The sequence below is a fragment of the Naegleria gruberi genome, assembly GCF_000004985.1.
Source record: "Naegleria gruberi genomic scaffold NAEGRscaffold_21, whole genome shotgun sequence".
Taxonomy (NCBI): Eukaryota; Heterolobosea; class Eutetramitea; order Acrasida; family Naegleriidae; genus Naegleria; species Naegleria gruberi.
This window is the reverse complement of record NW_003163306.1, coordinates 394,605-411,701: the sequence shown is the minus strand read 5'-3', so window position 1 is coordinate 411,701 and position 17,097 is coordinate 394,605. Positions and strand designations below refer to the sequence as shown.

General features: G+C 27.2%; 7 protein-coding genes across 7 annotated transcripts; 2 read left to right on the top strand and 5 right to left on the bottom strand.

Annotated features, from left to right (window-relative positions):
• Nucleotides 1-130: 130 nt before the first annotated feature.
• NAEGRDRAFT_39042 (charged multivesicular body protein 2a) lies at nucleotides 131-1,013 on the bottom strand. The gene has a single exon (XM_002677704.1). The coding sequence runs from the start codon at nucleotides 816-818 to the stop codon at nucleotides 186-188; it is 633 nt and encodes a 210-aa protein (XP_002677750.1). The 5' UTR covers nucleotides 819-1,013; the 3' UTR covers nucleotides 131-185.
• A 354-nt stretch (nucleotides 1,014-1,367) lies between these two features.
• NAEGRDRAFT_67127 (uncharacterized protein) lies at nucleotides 1,368-3,275 on the bottom strand (the record flags this gene model as incomplete). The annotated part of the gene is made up of 2 exons (XM_002677703.1): nucleotides 1,368-1,408; nucleotides 2,633-3,275. 2 exons carry the CDS (start codon nucleotides 3,273-3,275, stop codon nucleotides 1,368-1,370), a joined length of 684 nt encoding a protein of 227 aa, XP_002677749.1.
• A 264-nt stretch (nucleotides 3,276-3,539) lies between these two features.
• Nucleotides 3,540-8,296, bottom strand: NAEGRDRAFT_79601 (zf-C3HC4 domain-containing protein; the record flags this gene model as incomplete). The annotated part of the gene is made up of 1 exon (XM_002677702.1): nucleotides 3,540-8,296. One exon carries the CDS (start codon nucleotides 8,294-8,296, stop codon nucleotides 3,554-3,556), a length of 4,743 nt encoding a protein of 1,580 aa, XP_002677748.1. The 3' UTR covers nucleotides 3,540-3,553.
• Nucleotides 8,297-8,706: 410 nt separating this feature from the next.
• NAEGRDRAFT_79600 (multimeric flavodoxin WrbA) lies at nucleotides 8,707-9,819 on the top strand. Its single transcript, XM_002677795.1, has 5 exons — nucleotides 8,707-8,781; nucleotides 8,937-9,073; nucleotides 9,199-9,409; nucleotides 9,517-9,624; nucleotides 9,679-9,819. Exons 1-5 carry the CDS (start codon nucleotides 8,724-8,726, stop codon nucleotides 9,777-9,779), a joined length of 615 nt encoding a protein of 204 aa, XP_002677841.1. The 5' UTR covers nucleotides 8,707-8,723; the 3' UTR covers nucleotides 9,780-9,819.
• A 24-nt stretch (nucleotides 9,820-9,843) lies between these two features.
• On the bottom strand, nucleotides 9,844-13,139 carry NAEGRDRAFT_79599 (transcription factor IIIC-gamma subunit; the record flags this gene model as incomplete). Its single annotated transcript, XM_002677701.1, has 1 exon — nucleotides 9,844-13,139. One exon carries the CDS (start codon nucleotides 13,137-13,139, stop codon nucleotides 9,873-9,875), a length of 3,267 nt encoding a protein of 1,088 aa, XP_002677747.1. The 3' UTR covers nucleotides 9,844-9,872.
• Nucleotides 13,140-13,917: 778 nt separating this feature from the next.
• NAEGRDRAFT_79598 (3' exoribonuclease domain-containing protein) lies at nucleotides 13,918-15,038 on the top strand (the record flags this gene model as incomplete). The annotated part of the gene is made up of 1 exon (XM_002677794.1): nucleotides 13,918-15,038. One exon carries the CDS (start codon nucleotides 13,918-13,920, stop codon nucleotides 15,019-15,021), a length of 1,104 nt encoding a protein of 367 aa, XP_002677840.1. The 3' UTR covers nucleotides 15,022-15,038.
• Nucleotides 15,039-15,100: 62 nt separating this feature from the next.
• NAEGRDRAFT_79597 (U3 small nucleolar interacting protein 2) lies at nucleotides 15,101-17,071 on the bottom strand. Its single transcript, XM_002677700.1, has 3 exons — nucleotides 16,616-17,071; nucleotides 16,488-16,567; nucleotides 15,101-16,314 (listed from the first exon to the last, which is right to left on the bottom strand). Exons 1-3 carry the CDS (start codon nucleotides 16,923-16,925, stop codon nucleotides 15,124-15,126), a joined length of 1,581 nt encoding a protein of 526 aa, XP_002677746.1. The 5' UTR covers nucleotides 16,926-17,071; the 3' UTR covers nucleotides 15,101-15,123.
• Nucleotides 17,072-17,097: the final 26 nt, after the last annotated feature.

Here is a 17,097-nt window from a genome sequence, read left to right as displayed (position 1 = left end):
GTTGTGATCCGATTAAAGGCTTTTCATTTTTTTAAAAAAAACATCAAGCCTTGATTGAAATTTATTTTCACCTCAATTCTCGAATGATTTGAGTAAAAACAAATAATAATAATAGAGATCAAATTAAAAAATAATAGAATTACAAAAATTGTTTAATATATTTACAAAGAAAGGGTACTAAAAAATTAATTCTTTCTTAAATTTTCTAAACGTTCTTGTAAATCATCTGTATTATCTTGTTGTTCTGTTTCTTCATTTAAAATCTTATTATTTGGAGTTTTACCTAATTTACCACTCATATCTAAACCAATTTCATCTAAAACTTGATTTACTAATTCATCTTCTTCAACTTCATCATCTTCCATAACATCATCCATCATATCTCCCATCATTTCTTCTTTCATATCCATCATTTCATTTTGTTTCATAAATTCTTGCATAATCTTTTGCATTTCAGGTAAATTTAAACGTTTGTTCATTAATGTCATTGTTCTTGTCATTCCTTTCATTGCTTGTGTCATTTCATTTGTTGAATTTAAAGTTGTCAATTTTAATGAAATTGCTTGAAGTTGAGCATTCATTTTGTGCATTTTAGTTATATGATTACGTGTACGAACTAAATCTTTAGCCATAATTTTAACTGTTTCCATTTGATTTTGTCTTGCCAAACGACGCATATCATTAATTAATTTCTTTTCTTGATTTTGTAATTTTAATCTTTCTCTTTCCATTTGTCTCATTGTACGTTCAATATTTCTTTTATATTCACGAAGTAATTCTTTAGGTGTCTTTTTCTTACCAAATATTGCTTCTAACATTTTATTTTTATATATTTATATAGGTTGATGTATTTTGATTTAATGATTTAATAATAACGAGTTATATTATTGTAGGTGATGAGGCTGATCCGATATTGTATAATATGATCAAAATGTAGTCGTGTTGTTTTGATTTTTCAAAAATAAAGGCTTTTGTTGTTGATCAGATCACGTTAATGATTTGTACAGCTATTGTTATTTTCTTCTATTTTTTTAAAAGTGTTGCATTTTCATCATGGATTTATTAATAGAGTTCAACGTTTGTGTTTTTCTGTGTGGTGATGCGAACTCTTTCATCTTCTAATTGAAAATGAAATAGAAGATGAGGAAAAAAGGAATATCAGAACACACAAACAATTAACTGCTAAATATTGATATGAACATATAACATCTAATTATATGTGATTAATGATCAGATTTTAACTGACAAGGGAAAGGAGTTCATATAGAACATTTATTACTGTAAAATTATTGAATTGGATCATTTAGATAAGAATAACTTGATAAAATTACAAATTTGTATTTTTATTATAATAATTAATCAAATATTTAACATTTTTCATTAATTAATTGAATTAAATCATCATTATCTGTTAATAATTTAATTTCATTTAATAAATCAATATTTAAATTATTATTATTTTTTAATATTTGAATTAAACATTGATTAAATTCATTTAAATTTAAAATATTAAAATTATTATTAATAATTGAATATTTATAATAATTATAAATAATTTCATCAAAATTTGATTTTTTAATTAAATTTTTAAAAATAATTAAAATTTTAATTGTAACATCTTGTATTTTAACATTTTCTAATTTTGTATATTTAATTCTATTATTAATAAAATTTAAACATGAATGATATGGTTTATAAATATTTTCAAAATAATTTTCATGTAATTTAATAAAAATAGAAATTAAATTATCATTAAATTTAAATAAAATATTAAATAAATTAAATAAATTATTAAATAAAATTACTTGTTCACCTATATCAAGTAATTTTAAATTATTTTCAAAATTATTTAATAAATTTTCATTTAAAATTTCTAAAATATTTAAATTTTTTAAATATTTAAAATTAATACTATTTAAAATCATTACTAAAATTAATTTTTCATTTTTAAATAAATTAATAAAATATTGTAAAGTAGAATTTAAATATTTTTCATTAATAATTGAAAATAAATCTTTTAATTGATTAATTACATATTTAGTATATTTAAATTCATTAAAAATATAAAAATAAAAATCAATAATATTTTCAATTTCATTTTTAATTTCCAAATTTGTAATTTTTAAAGATTTTAAAATAAAATTAAAATATAAAGAATTAAATAAAATAAAATTTAAAGAAATAAATTTAATATAATAAGGAAATGCAATATTTTCAAATTCATAAAAATCATTTTTATCAATTAAATAATTTGGCATGTAAATATTTAATAATTTTAAAAAATTAATTATAATAAATTTGTTTGTATACTTTTTAGGTAATTTCCTTTTTGATAAAATATATAACATGTTATAAAAATGATTTGAATATTCTTTTTTACATTCAATTGAATAATTTTCACTAATAAAAGTAATAACTTGTAATATTTGAAATGTTGAATTAAATTCATAATTTTGTTTATAATGTTCTTCATCTTCAATTGTACTATATAAGGAAAATAATTGTGGTAATATAAATATGGAATATTCTTTTTTATATTTTACAAGTAATTTTAAATCTCTAATTGATTTTAATCTTGTCATTTCAGAATTGGAATTTAATTCATTAATTATCATTTTTTCATCAATTTTACTTTCAATATTAAAATTTGAATTAATTAAATTATTATTATTTAAATTATTATTAGATAAATTATTTAAATTATTAGAATTATTATTATTAGATAAATTATTATTATTTAATAAATTATTATTATTATTAGATAAATTATTATTAAAATGATCTAAATTTTGAATAGTTGAATTATGGTAATAAAATTTTTCAAAAATTGATAAATTTTCACCATAATCATCAAATTCATCATCTAGTAAATCATAAAAATAAGATAATTCACTTGTTTTTAATGATGGATATTGTTCATCTAATTTAAATGTATCAATTACATCTTGTGCTGTTAAATATTCTTTAATAATTGTATTGGTTAATGTTTGTTGATCTTGATCTGTTAGATTAGATTCATATTGATTATTATTTGTATGATGATGATTTGTATGATTTGTATTATTGGATGAATGAGAGGCTAATGATGAAGATGATGAAGATGATGGAGGAGGATAAAAAGTTGTTGTATTTGGTGATTTTGAATATTGTTGTTGTTGTTGTTGGTGATGATTGGAGGTGAGTGGAGCTGTTGGAAGTGGTTTAACTTTAGGCTTTGTGCTACCATTGCTACTTCCTCCGAGTGATGAAGTAGATGAAGAGGTTGAATTTTGCATTTTTTAATGATTTTTGATTTTAATTGATCATCAAATGGTGATTTTAAATAGGTTTGAAGCAATCATTGATGTATGAAACAGCAATAAGGAAGATTCTTTAGTAATGATGACTCTAAGATATTTATTGACTAGTCTGAAAACATGTTGAATTCTCTGCTTCATTATTCAACAAACAGCCAATGTAACCTTACCTATGAATGAAAGTGTTCCAATATATATTGGATACAACAACAATGAACAAAGAGAGTACTAATAACAACATATGAAAAAAGAACAAATTATTTATGATTTGAAACAAATTGACCAATACTACGACACATTGGACAAGTTTGATTTCCACTTGTAGAGAACCATCTATAAATACAAGCACCATGGAATTTGTTATGACAAATTTTACATTCAACTTTTGGTATTTGGTGATCTCTTCCAGAAACAACACTGTAACAAATTGGACATGGTTCAACTCCTTGGAAATGTTTGTCTAAATTCTCCTTCCATAAAACTAAAACATCTGAAACACCATTACTTGTTACTTGACTAAATAACATGGTTGTCATTTTCAATATCCATTTTCTATACTTATTTTCATCAACTGCTGAATGTTCATTAGATTCAATTTGAAGTGGTTTCAATGGATATAAATCTGGTATTTTGATTGTTAATTTTAACACTACTTCATCTTGTTCATATTTGGCAATAATTTGATTTCCCATTGAAATTTTAGCTCCAAGTGATTTTGAGAGTGCATCTGATTTTTTAATCTTTGAAATTTCATCTCTAATAATGGCAGGACTATATGAATCAGAAAATCTCTTTTGAATCCAATCAATTGTAACTGTATCATTACAATTATTAAACCACATTCTAACAAATAAAGGTAAAACTTTAGAAAATTTGTACATTAAATCATCTCCAAATTCTCTAAATTCCATTGAAAACATTGCATCCTCACCACTATATAAGAAACATGTTAATAAACTTAAAATTGGTGCATAAGCTTGACTTTCTTTAAGTTTGGTAAATAAATCAAAGGAATTATCATTTTGATCTTGAGAAATTGCATCTGTTTCAATTAAACAAAGAATATAATACCAAGATAATAAATATGGTAACTCATTATTATTATCATTACTATATTCAGAATATAATTGAACAAATTGTGTCATGTGCTTATTTCTAACTGCACTTTCTTGAAGAATATTATTAAATTGTTCAGGTACATGTTTCTTCATATTTTCCATAAGTTTTAAAACTTTTTCACCATCTTGATGATAATTTGTTAATAACAGTAAATCAGTTGCAACAATTTTAGCATTGGCAATTTGACTATTTTCAATAATTTCTAAAATTTCCTTAATATAATTACTTTCTAATTTAATTTCAGAATAATTTTGATATAATTGTAATGGTTTCAAATATTTTGAACTTCTACTAATAAGTCTCTCCATAACAGTTGGATATTGATTTGAGAGATTTAAAGATTCTCTATTCAAAAGTAAGAATGTATGAATGAGTTTTTCAACAATCATAATATTCTTCTTGTGTTTAGCGACACATGCTGATAAATGAATAATCTTATCAAGTAACTCGAAATTATTTTCTAAATTATTTGTTAATTCTTGCAAGTTTGAAGTAATAAATTGTTCAACAAAGGTATTATCTTCAATTTTAACTGTATCATTAGTTCCATAAACACTAATTAATAAATTAGCAACAATAATACTAATTTGATTCAATTCAGTAGAAGAATTTGATTGTTTGATTTGTTCATAAAATTCTTTAGCAAAATCAATAATAGAATCAATGGTAATTTCTTCTTCATCTTCTAAAGTATTGACAAATTGTTTACAATAGACAATTGATAAAGCTGCTTGTACTTTGATTAAATTTAAGTGATCATAGCTACTCTCTGAAAGATTATCCAATGTACTTGAAATACTAATACATCCAAGTAACCATTCAGTTACTTTTTCATTGGAAATTGTTAAACCTCTCAAATCAGTGTCATTATCAAATAATGATTGAACAAGTTCATAGAAAGTATTAGATTTGTTCTTATCAGAAATAACATCATTAACATCTTCTGTTTTGAATAATAACTTGCTACAATCTAAACCAGAAACCTTATCAGAATTCATGGAAATGTAAATCTTTAACAATTCCAATTCATGTCTATGAGCTAAATATTCACAAAATTCAAGATTTAAACCTTCAGTTGAATTAACATGAGCTAAGAATTTGTTAATTAAATTCTTGGTAAAATCATTGAATAAGAATTCAAAATAGAAGGAATGTAAAACTTCTCTAACAAGCCATTCCCATTTTTGTTCTCTAATTTCCATTTGATTCTTGTGAATTGCTTCAACATAGGACAATACAACACAAACTAAACGACTATACTTGATAACTGACTTTTCCAATTCAGAAACATTGGTATCTTTTGTACTATTCCAAATAACTTGATTACCAATAACAATTGGTTTAAGATTGGATGCACATTGATTTCTAATAAAAGACCAAACTGAATCATTTTCATAATTCAATAAAACAGAATCAGCAAGAGTATTACTACCAGATAATTCTACAAGTTTAAGGAATTGATCTAAAATAATATCATTGGTAATCTTGGAATCTTGTGTAATGATATCTTTCAAATAGATGGTAATATCATTCAACAATTCACTCTTCATTTCACTTGTAATAACATTGGTGTAAACTTCCTCTTCATCATGATCTTGTTCTTCCTCCTCATCGTCTTCTTGTTGCTTTGGTTTATCAGAAATTAATTGAGCCAAAGTACCATAATGAGCACCCTTGAATAAAGCAAACAAAACACTCTTGTCAATACTATATTCACTTGGTGTAGAAATGATAAATTCAACAGCTCTTTCTTGTAAATCATCTCCATTGGAAATGATATCAGTTAAAAGTCTTCTCAAATCTTCCTTTGATGAATAGAGTTTGTGAGTGATGAGATATTCAATACTGTCGAGATCTCTTCTAGCCAACAATGACTTTTCCAATGAAACACTAGTCTTGCTGAATGTTTCTTCCTCAGAGTAGAGTGATCTGAGGAGTGGGAAAATTGGAACTTGAGCTCTTCCTTCTTTAATTTCTTCTTCTAAAACTTTTTCAAACTTTTCAAATTGATCTTGGAATTGAGTAAAATAGAGACCAACAATTTGTTGAACATGTTCATTGAATTGACTTGTTTGCCATAAAGTTTTCAAAGTATCTTCAAATAATGTTGATTTCAATACAGTTGGATAGGAGAATGCAACTGCGGATGCAACATCAATTTGTCCAATCATCATACACTTGTCAAATAATTCATGAGCAAGTTTAAAAACATGTTCCAATTTTTCTTTAACACACCTAGAAATGAAAATTTCAATTGAAACTACATCAATCTTGTTAATATTATTCAAAGTAAAGTTTGTAATTTCACTCCAAAATTGATTCATATATTCTGCTAATTCTGGTTTTGATTGTATCTTTGTAATTGCAGCTGAAAGATATTTACCATAATTAACAGTATTTGAATTTGTTAAATAATAAATGGTAATCTTTTCTAAGGTAGATCTAGTAATTTTGAGAATTTCTGGTTTTTGTTCTTCAGTGCAATATTTTTCAGTTTGCAAAGCAATGTAAATAATACAATTACAAATAGAATCAATAATTGCATCTCTATCAGCTTTAATAGCTTGTCTATTAGTAGCAGAATTTACATTTGGATTATTTGAAGAACAATACTTTTCAAAACCAATCCACATATTTTCAAATAAATCAGAAACAAATTTGATTGACTTATCAGCTCCATAAATAGAAGTATTTAACATTGAAATGAAAGGTAATACAATTGGATAGTTAATTGATGGATTAGATGGATCTTTAAGGAATGAAAAGAATCTAGGGAATGTTTGTTTCCAAACATTAACATGAGCCCAACATTCAGGAGCAAATTTTTGTAAAAACAAAATTAAAGAATCCAAAGTTGTTCTTTCTAAAGGTTGTTGATTAAAACATCCAATAAAAATTGGAGCAACAAATGGAACAATATGTTCAACTACTTCAGGATCATCCTTTTTCAATAAATCATTCTTGAGTAAAGTAATTGTCAATCTACTCATAGCTTCTCTAATATTTGTATAAGATTTAATACCTAAAAACTTCCAAAAATTCTTAGATCCAAATATTTTCTTATAGGATTCACCTGTTGCTGGTTGACTTGTTTGTTGTTGTTGTTGGGTAGTTAAATCAATCATTTTGTTTAACATTAGAATAGAACTAGTAATAAATCTTGAATATCTTTCTTCTGCTTCTTCTTTAGTAATACTTTGTTGTTCAGTTTCGTTTAAACTTAAAGATTCTACAGTTTGATTAAAATTTTCAAATAAATTATTCATAATTTCATTATCGCAGTATAAAATAGCAGCATCTCTCTTTTCTGGAGGAAATCCTTGATGAAATGCAGCAATAGCAGCTTTAGAAACATCTCTATCATCAATTCCAACCATTTCCATTAACCAATATGGCATAATCTTTTTAATATGAAAACCTAATTTCTTTCCTACATTTTGAACAATTAATTTCCATAAAATAAATAAATTTAATCTAACTTTTCTATCAAGGTCTATCACTGCAATCTTTTTAAATACTTCTTCAAAATGTTCTAAAATGTTTTTACATGTATTAGTTTGATCTTCTGGTTGTTGTTCGGAAATGTATTGTGTAAGAGATTGTAATGCTTTACATCTTGTTGTTGGATCTCTCTTATTTAAATGTTTTAAATAGGATTGTACAGTTGGATCGAGTGATGATGATGATGAAGATGATGAAGATGAATCCAATGATGATGAGCCAAGGCTTGATTTTTTACTAAAGGCTTCCATCAATGAGCTTCCCAATAAACCACCACTAGAACTACTACCAGATTTACTAGAAAGTACATTCGCTGCTTGAGAAGCACTAATAGCACCTTTTTGTGATTTTGGTTTTCTTTGCTCTGTATTCTTACCCATCTCTCTCGACTGTTTTTTGCTATTTTTTTATTGTTGGAATTTAAAAAAAGAATTAAATTTGCAGTGCCGTGAAGAATAAATTTTGAAAATGAACCAATGATTGGTTTATGTGCATTCGATTGTTAAAAGAGAATGCGAAGGAGAGGTTGTGAGGAACATTTTGATTCAAATTCTGAAATGAATGGATGGTAGAATTGAAGTATCAAAGAAATTAGTAAATTGTGTAATTGACTATTTCAATAACTGACAAGAGGAATATGAAATTGTAATTGAAAATATAAATCAATCTTTAAAGAATCTTTGAAATTCATTGATTTTGACTTTACAACACTGATCAATGTTAACAAGGTTACAAATAAATCACAAAATCCTAAAACACCAAAAGATCAAATTCAAACAAATCAAAAAAAACAAATCAACACAATAAATGGTCAAGGTACTCGTTCTCTTTTACTCAACATATGGTCACATCTGGCAAATGGCTGGTTAGGTAAGTTATTGTTTGATAATAATATCTATTCTAAACTCTCTGTTCACAGTATTTATTCTTCAATTAATTTGATCAACCATTCAATTATTACAAACTCAAAAAACATGATCCAATTTTGATCAATACTTTCTAATTAAATAATTCTCATAGAGGCCATTGCTGAAGGTGCAAGACAAGTTGAAGGAGCTGAAGTTGTTGTAAAGAGAGTTCCAGAAACTCTGCCAGTTGAAGTTTTAGAAAAGATGAATGCTATTGATGCTCAAAAGGCTTTTGCTCACATTCCAATTGTATGTTTTCATATTTTATTTGATTGATGTTTATTTTGATATTTGAATTCATTGATGATCAAATAACTAACTTTAAAATTCGAAATCGAAATTATTGATATTATCATTTTCAAAACATGTAATAGGCAACTACTGCTGAACTTCCATCCTATGATGCAATTATTTTCGGTTCTCCAACCAGATTTGGTACCATGACAGCTCAATTAAAGTCCTTCTTGGATGCAACTGGTGGACATTGGGCAAGTGGTGCTTTGGTTGGTAAGGTTGGTTCCTTCTTTACTTCCAGTGCTACACAACATGGAGGAAATGAGGTTACGGTGCTTTCTTCGTTACCAGGTGAGTATAGCTTATACTATATTTGGTAAACAACCATTTACCGTTTTTAACTTTATTTGGTACAATTACGGTCCTCTATTTAACAATTATTTCATTTTTTTCAACAGTCCTTCTTCACCATGGTATGGTTTATGTTGGTTTACCTTATTCATGTTCAACTCAAATGGGTTTGGATGAAATTAAGGGAGGTTCACCATATGGTTGTGCTACTATTGGTAAGTTTGAGAATCATCATTTTTGATATTTATTAACGTTAATTACTTGAATAGCTGGTGGAAAAGGTGAAAGATTGCCATCTGATCAAGAAAAGGAAATGGCAAGATTCCAAGGAAAACATGTTACTACCATTGCTAAAAAGTTGTTCCAATAATTTATTATTATAATTTAATATAAATTGTTTCTTGAATTATTTTTATTTGAAATATTATTTGAAATTTTCCAATCAATTCTTATTGAAATTTATTTAAATTGTCAAATACTTTTCAGTTAAATATTCTACAAGTGAATAATTACTCGATTCCTTATAAATTAATGATAAATTATAAGCAGCTTCTCTCTTCAAATCAGAATCAGGTTGAATTTTACCAGAATCAGATAATTCAAGTACTTTCTTATAATAAGGTGTTGCTAAATGATATAAACGAAGTTGATGATATGCACGAGCCAAATTAAAGTGAGCTTCTTGATTTCCCTCTCGTAATTCAAAATATCTATACAGGAATGTGAATGCTTGCATGACATGAAGATTTCTATTAGCAGTTCTTCTATTCATAACTAAATTGAGATAACTCAATCCTAGACACAAACTAATTATTGGTTCATTTGGCATAAATCTATAAGCTCTAAAATATTCACCAATAGCTAATTTGTGACTTCCACTCATAGCACAATTATGACCAACCAGGAGCATTAATGGAACTGATTGTGGATGTTTGTCCAATAATCTTAACATGAAACCATGATTTGCTAAAATATTACCAACTCTAGTTGTAATCTTATTGAAAAGATTAAGTAATGGTATGCTGTATGGTTTGTCTGAAATAATTGGACGAATTGCATTATAGGCACGTTTGTAAAATCCACTATTATACGAAACAGCAACATATAAATATCTTAAATGTTGCCTCTTTCTTTGTTTTTCTTCATGTGATTTGAATGTAAACTTTTTTCTTGTGGATCTTGAATTTAAAAGTAAAACTGATAATATTCTTAAACATTCCTCATTCTGTTGACAATATGCCAATACTTTACACAGAGCAACAATAAAAGTATAAAGATTATAATCTCCCATAGCACTTAATGCTTCAGTCCATGTCCAACCATCTTCCTTAGATACATCAACAATCTTTTTTCTTTGTCTCTTGAGACCAATATCATAATTGAGAATGATACGTTTCTTCCTCTTTCCTAATTCTTTCATCCATTCTGGATTTTCCTGATCAAGATCAAGAATACTCAAAACTACTGGAAGAGCAGTTTTGATAAATTCCTCATGTTGTCCAGTCGAATGTAAAATCCAAGCTTTCTTAACCATAATTCTAATATCTTTAACTTTTTCAGTTCTATTTTGTTCCTCAGTTTTTTCATCTTCCATATCGTCAGGTAAATTAATGTCATCATCACTTGGTTCTATATCTTCAGGGTTAAAATCTGGATCCTTCTCTTGTTCTGTATCTTCATCAGATGAATAGTCTCCCTCTTTATCACTATCATCATCATCACTGTTGTAATCATCATCGTTACCATTACTAGACTTGTCAAATGATTTTCTGAGAGAGGCCAAATCTTTCTTTGCTCTTTCACTACCAGAATGTTCAAGAACATCAACAGCCTTTTGAATATCACCAATATCCTTATAAATTTCACTCAATAATATTCTAGCTTCAACATTGTCAGGAATTACATGGAGAACCATTTCACAATACTTGATTGATTCATCAACTTCATTCAAAGATTTGTAACATTCAGCAATTCTTAACCAAATTGATGCCTTATTATAAACTTCACTTGTTGTAAGTAGTGAGTAAACATTAAGTGCTTTCCTAAATTCATTGACAACGTAATACATTTCTGCAATACTGAAAAATAAATCACCAAATTCTGCAACAGGTGATTTTAAAATATCTTCAAAAATACTTTCAACTTTTTCATTAGAAAGCTTTCCTAAATAGGTTTGAGAAATTGCATATTTTGAAGAAATATCAGGTGGCATAATTTCAATTGGACAATTTTGTTGAACACTAATTCTTTCAATAAGTTTGACAGCCTTTTCATACCAACCTTCATTGATGAATAACTCTGCGAGCATGTTCACTAGAGTTAAATCTACACGTTGTTCATCTCTAGAAATTGCCTCTTGTAAAACATCAATAGCATCAAAAACTCTATTAAGTTCATAGTAAATCTTTGCCAATGACATTACAACTGGAACATCACCAGGAAATTGTTTCAAAAGTGATTTGTATCCATTAATGGCTCTTTGTGGTTGATTAAGTATCATGAAAAGTTCACATTGTTTGATTCTTGCGTTATAATTCTTTGGATCAATTAAGTAAATTCTTCTCAAACAATAAGCAGCAAGTTGAAGTTTGTTTGTTGAGATGCATAATTCTGAAAGTCTATTCCAAAACTCTAAATTTGTTGGTGAAAGTAAACCAGCAATTAAATAAAAATCAGTTGCCTTATCTAAAATACCCAATTCTTCATAAATAAGACCCAGTGTATGATATGGATCAGAAATATTTGGACAAACACGAATAACTTCTAATAAAATTTGAACTGCTTTTGAAAAATTTGCACCAATAAATTCAAGATTTGCTTCACCTAACATTTCTTTAACCTCTTTTGGTATTTTGTCTTCCTTCTTTTTCCTAGTTTTTTTAGATTTCATTGCTCTCTTTCTCTTTTTTCTTTTTAACATTCCTTTCAAGATATCATCCAAATAATCATAATCTCCTTCACCCTCATCTGGTCCATAAATTTCATCAAAATCATCTCCTTTATAATTTTCAGATGTTACTTGAGATGATTCTGTCATTACACTTCTATTATCATCATCATCACTTTCATTTTCTTGTTGATCTATCAAGGAACTTGTTGCTTGTTTTAACAATTCTGAATTTTGTTGATTACCAGGTTCTCTGAAAATGTTACAAATTTGCATTGCTGTTTGTACTTGATTTGTAGCTGAACCTGTTTGTTCTTCAATATATTTTCCAATATCAAGATTCTTTAATTCATCCAAACTTGGGGTTGAATCAACTCCACTACCAATTCCACCAATATGTAAATCATCCATCATAAGATCACTAATATTTAATGGAGCATTCTGATTTTCCAATGATTTTGAAATATTAGTTTCAAAAAGTGTTGTTGGATGATGTTGATTATCTTGTTCAATTGGAATGATTTCAGTCAAGTATTCTCCTCCAAATAGTGACAATAAAGAACCATCATTATTAGGTAAAGATAATCCTGGTGTTCCAGATAAGAATGATGATGATGGTGGTGGTTGAAAGGTTTCTTGATGTTCTGTTGCAATTTGTATATGTTCTCCATGATGATGTTCCTTTGATTGTTCTATTAATGATGATGATGCAAATGAAGCTAATGATGGTGGTAGTAGATCTGACAGTTTTAAAGGCTCTTCGGAAGATGATTCATTAGTTGAAGAAGACTTTTTTGAAATAAAGGCAGTTATTTTAGGTTGATTGTTTTTCTTTGGTGGCATTATTATATACAATTATAAACTTTATCTTCCTCTTTGTAGGATTATTTAGTTATTAGTTATTATTAATGTATGATAAAATTAGGCTTCTTGTTGAATGTTTTGCATTTATTTTTTTAATTAAATTCAATTAAATAATTTAAAGCCTTCAATCTTATCATCATCACAATGATGAATTATCATGTTATTATAGTGTCGTGACTAGTTCAAAATGTAATCTTTGTGGAGCTATTAGTCCTTTTTTACTCCTCTTTCTTGTTAGTTTCATATAGCCAATCATTAATAGAAGGAAAATTCTTGTTGTTGTTTTTGTTCTTGTTAGATAGAACAATTACCACTTCTTCTTCCTCGTGGTTTAATTATTCTTTGGAAAGAATGGTTGAATCTTTTGATGAATTTCCTCTTGTCTCGTATCAAAAAGAGCCTTGTTAGCATCCAAACATTGTTTAACTTTATCAAAATCTGTTTCATTCTTACTTGTTAAGAAGGAATCAAATTGATTAGCACATGGTGAATCATGAAATAATATACACATATCACAATCTCTATCAATATCAACCTTCTTATCGGGAATCCATGAAAGTTGAACTATTCTTTGCATATTCTCCATTTTTTTATATTAAATTTAATATTAATAAAATCTTTCGTTATCTTTACAAATTGATAGTCAATCTATTAGTGAAATTTAGATTCAATCAACATTATAAAACCAATGAATTCATAATATTTCATCATAAAATAATTATTTCAAAAATGTTTTGGAATTTAAATTTATAAAAAAATGTCTTTAAAGCCTTCAGCACTTTCGAGCAATGAAAAGAATTTTATTCTAACAACACTTGATGAAAACAAGCCTATTGAATCTAATACTCCAACAAGTACAAATAAATCGGATTCAAAGAAATCAACTCCAATAGTATCGTCATCATCATCATCCTCACTCCCGAGTATTTTAAGAATTGATGGACGTGATTTATATGATTATAGAAGTATTGAATTTTCTTTACCAACATCTTCACAAGAACTTGCTGTTCCTTCAGGACAAGTTCAAGTTACATTAGGAAATACAATTGCATTGGGAATTGTTTCTTGTAGTATTATGGAACCATATATGGATAGACCAAACGAAGGATTTTTAACATTTCAAATAGATTTTAGTACAGTTGGTTCAAGACCAATAGGAACAAAACAAACATCTCAACAAAGAGAATTATGTATTGAAATTGGAAGAGTTATTGATCGTTCTTTAAGAGGATCAAGATCTATTGATACAGAAGCTTTATGTATTATTGCAGGAAGAAAGGTTTGGAGTTTACGTGTTGATGTACATATTTTACAAGATGATGGAAATGTTTTTGATTGTTGTCATTTAGCTGCTGTTGCTGCACTTTTACATTTTAAGAGACCTGAAGTTACAATTGAAGGTGATAGAGTTGTTGTTCACACTGTTCAAGATAGACAACCAGTTCCATTGAGTGTTCATCACATTCCTATTTGTACATCTTTTTCATTCTTTGATCATGATTCGGCTACTTTATTCGTTGTTGATCCATGTAAAAAAGAGGAAATGATTGCAGAAGGTTTTATGACCATTGCCCTTAATGCTCACAAGGAATTGTGTGCCATTCAAAAAGGTGGTGGTTTGGCTTTGACAAAGGATCAAATTTTAGAATGTGCTCAAATTGGATCTGTTAAATCAAAGGAAATTACTGAAACACTTAAACAATTCCTTCAAGCTGAAGAATCTAAGAGAATTCAACAAGGTAAATTACAGTATGTGAAATATGAAGAAAATCCAACCAAAGTAGAAGAAGAACAAGATGAAGAAGATTCAGCCATTTCAGATATTTCAGAACCATTCTCTGATATGGAAGATGATGAATAAACGCCATTCTTTACAATAAGCTGATCATTAACTATTGAACTATGGCTCCACAAAGAGTAAAACCTATTGGCTGGAATTTAAGATTGAACTAAAATAATTTATTTATAAGAAAAAGTTACCACTATCATCTTCCTCTTCTTCGTCACCTGCAAAATCGTCATATTCATTATCACGATCAGAATGTTTAACATAATTATTGGATGGATCTAATTTTGCCTTTTCTATCGTTTCTTCTGATAATAATTTAACAATTGCAATACCATTCTTGGCTTGTGGTCTTCTTGACCATCTTCCTAAACGATGTTCTTGACCAATTGCAGCAGCTAAAAATTGACCATTTGAATTAAATTCTATAGAATTAATGAAACCAGCCATTGGAATATTATTCTTCAATTGTAAAACCTTTGTATTTGGATCACATCTCCATAATTTCATATAACCATCTGAAGAACCACTTGCAGCAATATCAGAGAAACGTAAAGCACCAACAGAAGTAATCCATTCACCACCATGAGCAGAAGGGAAATGTGAAATTGGTTTTTTCTTTGTCTTTAACCATAAAGAAAGAGAACCATCTTGTGAACCACTTAAAAAGCAATTTTCTCTTAACATTTTCATGCAATCAATACTATATTTAGTAGTAGAAGATTTGTAAATGAGTTGAGTTTCATCTTCAACTTTCCAATATCTTAAAGTTGCATCAGAACCACAACTTAGAGCGTGTGGAGTAATCATTGTATCAATACCTTGTACTTCACTTTCATGACCATATAAAGTATCAACAAATGAACATTCTTTAGCATCCCAAACTTTAACAGTTCTATCCATAGAACCTGAATATAATTGATAAGCATATGAAGAATTATTTGAAGAACCAGTAATATTTGATAAATGTCCCATTTGGAATGCTAAACTTGTAACTGGTTTAAAATGTCCATCTAAAACATCAATTTGTTTCATTGTTTTTGTATCCCATAATCGAATTTTACAATCTTTTCCTCCTGTTGCTAATATATTTCCATCAAAACTTAGTGCACAAGATAAAATTTCTAAATTATCATGTGCTTTTTTGGTAATTGATATTTTACTTCCCTTGTTAAAATCCCAATTTATAATACATCCATCTTTACCAACTGAAAATCCTTTTAATTGTTGTGAATTTGTATTATCCAATGAAATACAAGTAGGTGGTTTTTTATGTCCTTTCAAAAATGTCACTACTCCTTCATCTTTGAAATCTAATTCTTCAAGATATTTATGATAACTTGAAGGTATTTGTTTCTTTGCTTTTAACTATTAAAGTTAATAATTTTTATCAAAAAAAGGTAAATGTTAAGTAAATATCAAGTAGTTATCAAGTAAATGTTAAGTATTATAAAGTAAATGTTAAGTATTATATTAAATGTAAATATCATGTATTATTATAAAAAGTAAGTAAATAATAGAAATATTAAATCAATACTTACAGCTTCTCTTTTAAGAGCTTGAGCAATAGGATCTTGTTCATTTAACATTTGATTGTATTCATCTTGATCCTCTTTATCCTCTGTTAAATATCATGAAAATTATAAAATTTCAAAATGAAATACTTTACCTTCATATTGTTTCAAATTATCTAAAAATTGTTTAGCATTTAAAACTCTCTTTTCTGCAGCTGTCAATTTTTCTTCTTCTTCTTTTTGTTCAACAACTTCACTTGCATCTCTAATAACTTTTTCATCATCATCATCAGCTGTTTTAGCTAATTGTTCAGCACTCACTTCAAATTCTTCTTCCGATGAATGAATAATATCATCATCTTCATTATACTGTACTTGTCTCTTCTTTTCATTTGGAGTTGTTTTTCTCTTTTTAAGATTTTGAATCTTATTCTTGATATTGGCAAATTTTTTATCTCTTTTCATAATTTTCCAATGATATTGTTGTTATTGTTTTGTTAACTATGATGATAATATGGTCAAAATTGTGTGAATCCGCTTTAAAATTTGTTGATGGTTATAAATTTAATGTTCTCAGAACAACTCTGAAAATTTGTTGATGCTTTTTTTTTTCACTTTTTTTTATGAAGTAATTTTT